We start from the raw sequence: 10,000 nt of genomic DNA, 5'->3' as shown, positions 1-10,000 counted from the left end.
GGTACAGCTGGGGTGTACGTACAGCTGGGGAGTGGGCGTGCAGGGGAAGCGTGTGTTTGGGAGTTTGAAGAGAAGTTTATTTTTCATTTTTGCTTTTGGAAGTGAACATTTTTATTTGCAAAGGCCTCGAAAGGGGGGCCCCGTGAGGGCCCCCAGCTTGGCTGGGCGCTGCTGGAAATGGCAAAGAGCTTTCTGGGCGCTGGGGTGTACGTACACCCCGCGCCCCACACTTGCTGCTGCTGCTGCCTCCGCTTTCGCGCCTTCCAGGGCAGTTCAGTTTCTTCTGTTTTCATTATTTTGCATTTTTCATTCTTTGCATTTTTCTTTATTTATTTATTTCCAAATTTCTCCTAACCCGTATCGCATCAAACGACTTCTGGCTGAGCCTTTGTGCCCTGCAGCAGCTGCTGCAGCAGCAGCTGCTGCAGCAGCAGCAGCAGCAGCAGTTGTAGTAGTGCCCGAGTTGCTGTAGCAGCAGTCACGTCGCAGTGCAGCAGCAGCTGTTCTAGAGGTGGTGCAGCAGCAGCAATTGTAGTGGGCAGTGCAGCAGCAGCAACGCAGCAGCAGCAATTCTAGAGGGAGTGCAGCAGCAGCAGTTCTAGAGGCAGTGCAGCAGCCGCAAATGTACTGGCTGTGCAGCAGCAGCAATTCTGGGGGCAGTGCAGCAGCAGCTGCTGCTGCTCGCTGCAGTCCTTGTGTCTTCTGGCGTTTGCTGCTGCTGAATCGGTCAAAGGAGTTAAAAGCAAAGTTGGAAAAGAAAGAAAAACGAAAAATGAACTTCACACTTTTTGGACTAGCTCGCGTTGCGGGAGCTGAGGTGTACGTACACCCCAAAAGCTGGACTCAGTAGGGGCTGTGCCTCGCGGGCTGCAGCAGCAGCGTGCCTCTGCTGCTGCTGCTGCTGCTGCTGCTGCTGCTGCTGCTGCTGGTTTGCTGCAGCCAGCAAAAGACAGCCCCCAAGACAACTAAGTAAAGAACAAGAAGCGCAGCAAAAGCGCCAGCGACGCCTCTGTTCTTCCAGCAGCTGCAGCAGCAGCAGCAACCGCTGCTGCTGCTGCTGCTGCTGCTGCTGCTGCTGCTGCTGCTGCCTCTGAAATCGCCCTTCAAGTGCTGCAGCGCCGCCCCAGCCTCAGCAGCTCCCCAGGCCCTGAGAAAGCAGCAGCAGCAAAAAGAGCAGCAGCTGAATTGCTGCAGCAATCCGGACTTCAAAAAAAAATTAAGAATATAAAAAAAGCTTTTTAAACTTCAAAAAAAAAGAAAAACAAAAATGAAAATTTCAGACTCTTCACTCAGCCTGACGGTGATTCTACAGCCACCCGAGTACACCCCAAACCCTAAACCCTAAAATAGGGTTTAGGGTTTACTGGAACTTCGAAGGTGGGATTCTTGCAATTTTGAATTCATTCAGAAACCCTAATTAAATGAAATCAGAAACCCTAATTAATCCGATTGAACCACTCATTAAGAGTTTTAATTAATTTAATTCAATCTTAAACTCCATTAAAACAAAGAAGTGCAACCTAAACCCTAAAATAGGGTTTGCAGTGCTAACCTGCCGCCCCGCAGGGGCCGCAGCTGCTTGGCCTCCAGTTGCTGCGGCCGCAGCAGCCGCAGCAGCTCCGGGGTTTTGCTGCTGCTGCTGCTGCTGCTGCTGCTGCTGCTGCTGCTGCTGCTGCTGCTGCCTGCGGCCTTGGTTGCTGCTAGGCTGCGGCGGCTCTCTGCTTGCTGCAGCAGCAGCTGCTGCCCCACTGGCTCCCGCAGCAGCAGCAGCTGCTGCTGCAGGGGGCCCCCGAGGCCCTCTGAACCCTTTCCCCAGGGGCCCCTCCGGGGGGCCCCCATTTGCTGCTGCAGCAGTTGCTGCTGCAGCAGTTTGCTGCTGCTTCGGGGAGTTCTTTCTTGCTGCGGGGCCCTGCGGTGTACAGACACCCCGCTGCTGCGCCGCCGGCGCTGCTGCTGCAGCAAACCGGAAGCTGACGCCGGCTCTTCAAAGCACACTGAAAAATGAAGACTGGTGCTGCTGCTGCTGCTGCTGCTGCTGCTGCTGCTGTTTCGCTGCTGCGAGTGGCGAGTCTGTCGCGTCTGGAAGCTGCTGTCAGCTTTGCTTCTGCTGCGGAGCCTGTGAAGGGCAATGTGGCGTCCCTTGCTCTCGCTGCTGCTGCTGCTGCTGCTGCTGCTGCTGCTGCTGCTGCTGCTGCTGTTGCTGCTGCTGTTGCTGCTGCTGCTGCTGCTGCTGCTCCTGCTGCTGCTGCTGCTGCGAGTGCTGCTGATTCGCTGAGAGGCAGGGGCCTCCGGCCAGGCTGCTGCGGCTGCCTGCCGGGCCGTGTGGCAGCTGGGCAGCAGCTCTGGCTGCAGCAGCTGCTGCTGCTTCTGCTGCAGCTGCTGCAGCAGAAACGGCGGCTGCTGCAGCAAGCCGCCGCTGCTGCTGCCTTCGCCCTCAGAGCTGCGCATACACCTCAAATCGGGGGAACAAAGAAGAGATGTTTGTGCTGCTGCGCTGCTGCTGCTGCCGGGAGGGGGGTAGAAGCTGGCGCTGCTGCTGCTGCTGCTGCTGACGCTGCTGCTGCTGCTGCTGCTGCTGACGCTGCTGCTGCTCGGCGGCGAAGAAGTGCCCGCACTTGTGTTCGCGCTGCTGCTCACAGAGCCGCGGTGTCTGTACAGTTCGGCGTGTGCTGCAGTGTCTGTACAGCTGCGAAAAGAAAGCTGCGCTGCTGCTGCTGCTGCCAGTCCTGTTTGCTGCGCTGCTGCTGCTGCTGCCAGTCCTGTTTGCTGCGCTGCTGCTGCCAGCTTTTCCTGCTGCGCTGCTGCTGCCAGCCCTGTTTGCTGCGCTGCTGCTGCCAGTCCTGTTTGCTGCGCTGCTGCTGGCAGTCCTGCTTGCTGTGCTGCTGCCAGTCCTGTTTGCTGCGCTGCTGCTGTCAGCCCTGTTTGCTGCGCTGCTGCTGCTGCTGCTGCCAGCCCTGTTTGCTGCGCTGCTGCTGCTGCTGCCAGTCCTGCTTGCTGCGCTGCTGCCAGCTCTGTTTGCTGTGCTGCTGCTGCCAGTCCGGCTTGCTGTGCTGCTGCTGCCAGCTCTGTATGCTGTGCTGCTGCTGCCAGCTCTGCTTGCTGCGCTGCTGCTGCCAGTCCTCCTTGCTGCGCTGCTGCTGCCAGCCCCGTTTGCTGCGCTGCTGCTGCTGCTGCCAGCCCTCCTTGCTGCGCTGCTGCTGCCAGCCCCGTTTGCTGCGCTGCTGCTGCTGCTGCCAGCCCTGCTTGCTGCGCTGCTGCTGCCTGCAGCGGGGGCCCGTGGAGCCTAAACGCAGCTGCTGGGTCAGCAGCAGCAAACGGCGCCGCTTCTCCTGCAGCAGCAGCAGCAGCAGCAGCTGCTGCTGCTGCTGCTGCTGCAGTCGCAGTGCTGCTTGGGGTGCTCTGTGGAAAGGCCGCGAGCCCAGGTGTACGTACACCTGAAGTTGCGGCTGGCCAGTCGCTGAGGCCTTTGCTGCAGTTGAAGAATTCATTTATTTCATTTATTTTATTTATTTTATTTATTTCATTTATTTTATTATTTATTTTATTTATTTTATTTATTTTATTTATTTCTTTTGCTTCACTAAACCGGAGCTGCTTCGCAGCAGCAGCACTTTGCCACCGCCACTCCTGCTCGCACCCGGGATGACAGCTGTTTGCTGCTGCTGCTGCTGCTGTTGCTGCTGCTGCTGCTGCTGGTGCTGCTGCTGCTGCTGTTGCTCCTGCTGCTGCTGCTGCTGCGGGTGGCTCTGGAGCATCAAAAGTAAAGAAGTGAGAAGACTGAGGTGGGCCGCAGCAAACTGCAGTTTGGGCTGTCTGCGCATACACCGCAGCAGCAGCAGCAGCTGCTGCTGCTGCTGTTTGTGGTGTATAGACACCCCCATGGAAAGAGCCAGCTGAAAACCGCTGCTGCTGCTGCTGCTGCTGCCACTGGTGCTGCTGCGGCCACTGCTGCTGCTGCTGCTGCTGCTGCTGCCACTGGTGCTGCTGCTGCCACTGCTGCTGTTGCTGCTGCTGCTCCCGTTGCTGCTGCTGCCGCTGCTGCTGCTGTTGCTGCTGCTGCCGCTGCTGCTGCCGCTGCAAACTCGCGGAGCCGGGAGACGGATAAGCAGCAAACAAAGGGTGTGCTGCTGCCACCCTCCCCGGCGGAAGCAGAGTGCCTTGAACCCCTTGCTGCTGCTGCTGCTGCTGCTGCTGCTTTTGCTGCTGCTGCTGCTGCTGCTGATTTTCATGGGGGAAATGCAGGGCCGCCGGACTTGCATGCAGCGGCTTGCGCAGGCACGGGTCGGCGCAGGCCTCGCTGCTGCTGCTGCTGCTGCTGCTGCTGCTGCAGAAGGCTGCTGCGCGGGTCTGCGGGAGCGGCTGCGCTGCTGCTGCTGCTTGGAGCTGCTGCTGCTGCTGCGTTTGCTGCTGCGAACTCGCGAAAAAGGAAAAAGAAAAAGATGAAGACTCTCCAGTTTTTGGATCTTCAATGTCGACGAAAGCTGCTTCCTCCTGCAGCTCGGGTGTACGTACAGCCAGGGCCCCCGCGCTGCGGGCCATTTTCGGAGAAACAGAAAAGCAAAAGCCAACAACCAGCAGCAGCAGCAGCAGCAGCAGCAGCTGCTGCTGCTGCTGCTGCTGCTGCAGCGGGGAGCGGGGGAGGCTGCTGGGGGGAGTTGGGGGGAACAGACTCGAGGGAGGAAGCAGCAGCAAAAGGCAGCAGCAGCAAACGGCAGCTGGCAGCAGCTGCTGCTGCTGAGAAGCAGCAAAAAGAAGTGGCCCCAGGAGCTGGCTAGGCTGGAGGCAAAAGAGAGGCTGCTGCTGCTGCTGCAGCTGCTGCTGCAGCTGCTGCTGCTGCAGCAGCAAAAGGAAGAAGCAAAGGGCCCGAGTTCAAGTGCAGAAGGCCCTGCACTGAATCTGCAAATTCTTCAGCCCAAGGGCGCGCCCCCTGCAGCCCAAGTCGAAGACAAAATCCTTCATTGAAATAAAATAAAAGTGAGGCTTTAAGTGCTGGGGTTTGGCTTGGGGGCGCGGGCTGCGGTGTACGTACACTTGGAATCAGGGGAACACGCGGCAGCCATCTCGCCGAGTTGAAAACTTCGCGTTTGCGGAAACGGCGGGCTCTGGAGGGGAAAAGAAGAGTCAATTAGAAAGGAATTATATAATTTGAAAAGGAAAAGAAATACTAAATCAAATTGGGGAAAAAAACCCCGCAAAAAGAAGGAAGTCCGGGCCGGGGCCCCTCAGGCGCCTCTGCTGCTCCCCTGGGCAGCTAGCGGGGGTGGCGGCGGGGGAAACTTGCATTTCTCGGCTTTATTTGGAGAAATAAATGAAATAAAATGAAAATGAATCTTTTTTGTGTCGAATTTGGCGCAAAAGGAGCTCCCAAGACAGCGCAAAGGCGCGCAACAGCAGCCGCCGCGAGCAGGAGCCCAAGACCAGCAGCCGCAGCAGCAGCATCGATTCGCCGCCGCAGCCCGCCGATCCTCGCTTTAAAAACAAACTCTGCAATTAAAATGCAAAATTAAACATTTTTAATAATTCAAATATTCAAAAATGGCGCAAAAATTTCCGCTTTCCCGCAAGCGAAGCTCGCGCTGCCGCGGTGTACGTACAGCCCAGTGGAAAGCAGCAAAAGACGCTGCGGCAGATTCTGCACAAATCCGCGCGATCTCCGCCACTGCGCCATTTAAATTGAATTAAAATCATTTTATTTGATTTATAAATTCTTTTCTGCGTCCATTAAACCATTTATTACTCCGTTCGAACTCCAACGCCCGCAGCTGCCCTCTGTACACAACTATGGGCCAGCAGCAGCAGCGCAGCAACAACAGCAGCAGCAGCAGCGCAGCAGCCGCAGCAGCCTTCTGCAATTGGCGGAATTAATTAATTTAAATTAACTTCCAAGTTCAGAGAAGTTCATTTAATAAACCTGTGTGCAGAAAGCATTTATTTTCGCTTCTGTTCGCTTTCGATGAAATCAGAAAAGCAAGCGGTTTGCTGCTGCTGGTTCGGGTGTCTGTACACCTCAGGCGAGCTCTTGAAGACTCTCGAATCTGCATTTCATTTAAATGCACTTTCCACTTTTTGAACTGCGCCGTGTGGCCTCTGCTTGCAGCCACATGCAGCAGCAAGGGCTGCAGCTGCATGTGGAGTCTTTTATTTGCTTCTTCAGCAGCAACTTCTCTTTTGCTGCTTCGAATTAAATCTTAAAAAACTCTTTTGTGTCTGCGGGGTGTATGGCGGCTGTAGGGGGCGTGGGCGCTGCGGTGTACGTACACCCCGCCGCCGCGCAGCTTCCTGCGGCGCTGCTTTCTGCTGCTGCTGCTTGCTGCTGCAGCTTGCTGCTGCAGCTTGCTGCTGCAGCAGCAAACTGGGAAAAGGAATTGAAAGAAGAAGCGAAAAGATGTGAAGTCGCTTTCTGCTTCGCAGAGGCGCTGTGAGCTGCTGCTGCAGGCAGCAGCGCAGCAGCAGGCGGGGGCGCGGTGTGTCTGGGGGGTGTCTGCAGCACGGCGACAAAAAGCGGAATTAAAGGGGGAAATAGCATTTATTTATAAAAATAGAGTTATTTAAAAAGTTAATTTTAATTAAAAAGAGAAAAACGCGCAGACATTGAAGAAGATCGCCCGTCGATTGCAGCAGTGTCCGCGGCGAGCCGCCACCAGCGCGATCCGAGCAGTAAACGGTCTCCGGACTCGCATTTTGGCGGATCTTTTGGATTTTAATGGTTAATTTTGCAAAAAGCATTCATTTAAATGTTTTAATTGTCTGAACTTTGCGTTTTTGGCGAAGTTCCCGCGCGCGACCCCTGGGGTGTACAGCCACCTCGTCGGGCCGTGCAGCCCGGCCGCCAGCGGCAGTCTTCCGCAGCTTTCCAGAATATCTTTTTGCGATTTTCTTTGCAGAAACTCTAAAACTTTGCGTTTCTTTTCCGTTTTTTCCTTTTCGGATTTATTTCTTCTTCAACTCTGGCAAGCCGGAGAGCGGCTCGCCCCGGTCGGGTCTGCGCGCGGGTTCCTCGCCTTGCTTTCCCTTTTGTGCAGATCTTTTTCCGCCTCAAAAGCGAATTAATTTCGAATTTCCGACTTTTATTTGTTTTTCTGCTGCTGCTGCTGCTCATTTGCTGCTGCCTGGGGGCCCGGAAGGCGCAGATCTGCTGCTGCTGCTGCTGCTTCCGCTGCTTCCGTCACCTGCAGCTCGTTTCGCGGCAGCATTTTCAGGTGTCTCGACAGACAGCCCGCGGCACTGCAGCAGCAGCAGCCGGCGCGGCCCTTCTGCAGCAGTGGCGGTCACTTGAGATTCCATTCGAGTTTGGTTTTATTCAAAACTTGAAAAAGAAAAAATCCCACAAGTTGAAAAGACCCCCCAGCACCATGCGGCGGCTTTCCCCAGCTCTGGGCCTTCTTGCTGCGGCCCTCAGCTGCGCAGGGCCTGCAGCAGGGGTGCAGCACAAGCTGCACCACAGGCAGCAGCAGCAGCAGCAGCAGCAGCACGGCCACACTTCAGCTTCGCATGCTGCTGCAGTTCTTGCTGCTTCCTCGCATGCATCCACAGACTCCAATCCCTTCATGGAGCCTCCCTATGCCGAATTCATGGCCAGGTTCAACATTCCCAAAGTCCACGGTGAGAGCCCCCCAACCCAGCAGCAGCAGCAGCAGCAGCAGCAGCAGCAGCAGCAGCAGCAGCAGCAGCAGCAGGAGCTTCCCAGCCCTTTCTTCTCCCCCTCACAGTTCAGCGAATCCAGCGTGCTGCCATCGAGTTGCAGCCGAGTCCATAAACACCCGAACCTGCCGCTGCCGCTGCTGCTGCTGCCGCTGCTGCTGCTGCTGCTGCTGCTGCTGCTGCTGCTGCTGCTGCAGGGAGCGGGGTGTACGTGGACCTGGGGAACGAGAAGGAAGTGAAGGGGCAGCTCTACAGAGAGCCCGCGGGCCGCTGTCCAGTCTTTGGCAAAAACATAGAGTTTTTTCAACCTTTAGATTCGGACTTGTACAAAAATGACTTTCTAGAAGATGTCCCCACTGCAGCAGCAGCAGCAGCAGCAAAGCCCCTCCCCGGCGGCTTCAACAACAACTTCCTCATGAAAGACAAAACTCCCTTTTCTCCGATGTCTGTGCAGCAGCTCAGCAGCTACCCCCAGTGTACGTACACCCCAGCGCATGCACAAAGTGGAAACCACCCTTTAATTCCCTTTTGCCCCCCACCGAAAGACCTCCTAATGCTGCTGCTGCTGCTGCTGCTGCTGCTGCTGCTGCTGCTGCTGCTGCTGGAGCCCCTGCTGCGTCGCTGCTGCTGCTGCGGCAATACTACTGCTGCTGCTGCTGCTGCTGCTGCTGCTGCAACTCCTGCCCACCGCCTCCTCCGCTGCTGCTGCTGCTGCAACTCCTGCCCACGGCCTCCCTGCTGCTGCTGCTGCTGCTGCTGCTGCTGCTGCTGCTGCGCGCAGTGACTGCGCGGACTGAGTTGGGGAAGTGCGCGCAAATGAGTTACTTGACGACAGTGCCGGGCAGCAGCTACAGATACCCTTTTGTGTTTGACAGCAAAAAGGGGTTTTGTTATTTGCTGCTGGTCCCGCTGCAGCGGCTGTGGGGCGAAAGATACTGTTCAGTTCATGGCAAACCCTCGGGGCTTTCTCGCTTCTGCTTCAAACCCTTAAAAAGGGTTTCTGTCCGCCCCCATTTGGTCTACGGTTCTGCCTACGTGGGGGAACACCCCGACGACTGGGAGACCAAGTGCCGTGAGCAGCAGCAGCAGCAGCAGCAGCAGCAGCAGCAGTTGCTGCTGCTGCTGCGGTGGTGGCGCAGAAGGAGGCAGCGTAGTTGCTGCGCTAGAGAAGTTGCTGCTGCTGCTGCTGCTGCTGCTGCTGCTGCTGCTGCTGAGTTGCTGCGTTGCCGTTCCGTGGCGGTTGCTGCTGCCGCTTCCTGCTCACTCTGCCGCTGCTGCTGCTGCTGCTGCTGCTGCTGCTGCTGAGTTGCTGCGTTGCCGTTCCGTGACTGTTGCTGCTGCCGCTTCCTGCTGACTCTGCTGCTGCTGCTGCTGCTGCTGCTGCTGCAGCAAACAAGGCGGTGAAGGACGCGGTGTTTGGGGTGTGGGAAGACGGCCGCTGCAGCGAGCAGCGGCTGCGGCTGGGGGCGCGAACTGCAGCAGCAGCAGCAAAAGAAGACTGCTGGGCTTTGGCCTTCAACAACCCTTTTGCTGCTTCCGACCAGCCCTCCACTCAAGACGAAGCAGCAGCAAGTCCCGGCTACTACTTCCCCTCCATCAGCCCCAGCCGACCCACATCCGGTCCGAAACCCTAAACCCTAAACCCTAAACCCTAAACCCTAAACCCTAAACCCTAAACCCTAAACCCTAAACCCGGAAGCGTGAAGCGTAGACTCCAGTGGGTTTTGGGGCTGCGGAGCAGCAAGCCAGCTAAATCAGGTCTTAAGGCCACCCCTAAACCCTAAACCCTAAACCCTAAACCCTAAACCCTAAACCCTAAACCCTAGAGAGTCCGGGTGTTCTCCGCAGCCGCTATGCTGCTCTCGGGAAGCAGTCCCGCGCGTAGTCTGGCGTTTGCGTCCCTCGGGTTTGCGGAGGCGCAGCTTCGCCCTTGGGCTAGGGTTTAGGGTTTAGGGTTTAGGGTTTAGGGTTTAGGGTTTGCAGGGGGCGTGGGCGTGAACTTCGCGAGTTACTACCCTTCTGGAGAGTGCGTTTTGTCCGGCGAAGTCCCCACTTGTTTGCTGCCAAGAGAAGGAGCAGCAGCTTTTACTTCTTTGGGAAGTTTCGAAGAAGAAGAAATGCCCCACTGCCACCCCACACTTTCTCCTTTGCTGGGATCGTGCGATCCCAGCTCCTGCAAGGCGATCCTCGCGGAGTGCAGGGAGGGGAAGCTCGTGCAGCTGCTGCAGGACTGCGAGCCCGAGGACGGCAGCAAGTGTCCGCTGCTGCTGCTGCTGCTGCTGCTGCTGCTGCTGCTGCTGCTGCTGTTGCTGTTGCTGTTGCTGTTGCTGTTGCTGCGGAGGGGAGGGGGGGAGCCCTC

General features: G+C 56.9%; 2 protein-coding genes across 2 annotated transcripts; one reads left to right on the top strand and one right to left on the bottom strand.

Annotated features, from left to right (window-relative positions):
* Window positions 1–1,527: 1,527 nt before the first annotated feature.
* Window positions 1,528–4,539, bottom strand: ENH_00084510 (hypothetical protein, conserved; the record flags this gene model as incomplete). The annotated part of the gene is made up of 1 exon (XM_013583519.1): window positions 1,528–4,539. One exon carries the CDS (start codon window positions 4,537–4,539, stop codon window positions 1,528–1,530), a length of 3,012 nt encoding a protein of 1,003 aa, XP_013438973.1.
* A 2,813-nt stretch (window positions 4,540–7,352) lies between these two features.
* ENH_00084500 (hypothetical protein) lies at window positions 7,353–7,880 on the top strand (the record flags this gene model as incomplete). Its single annotated transcript, XM_013583518.1, has 1 exon — window positions 7,353–7,880. The coding sequence occupies one exon, from the start codon at window positions 7,353–7,355 to the stop codon at window positions 7,878–7,880; it is 528 nt and encodes a 175-aa protein (XP_013438972.1).
* Between the last annotated feature and the right edge of the window lie 2,120 nt (window positions 7,881–10,000).

This window comes from Eimeria necatrix, genomic scaffold, assembly GCF_000499385.1.
Source record: "Eimeria necatrix Houghton genomic scaffold, Enh_scaff961, whole genome shotgun sequence".
Classification (NCBI taxonomy): Eukaryota; Apicomplexa; class Conoidasida; order Eucoccidiorida; family Eimeriidae; genus Eimeria; species Eimeria necatrix.
This window is presented reverse-complemented; position numbering and strand designations above follow the sequence as displayed.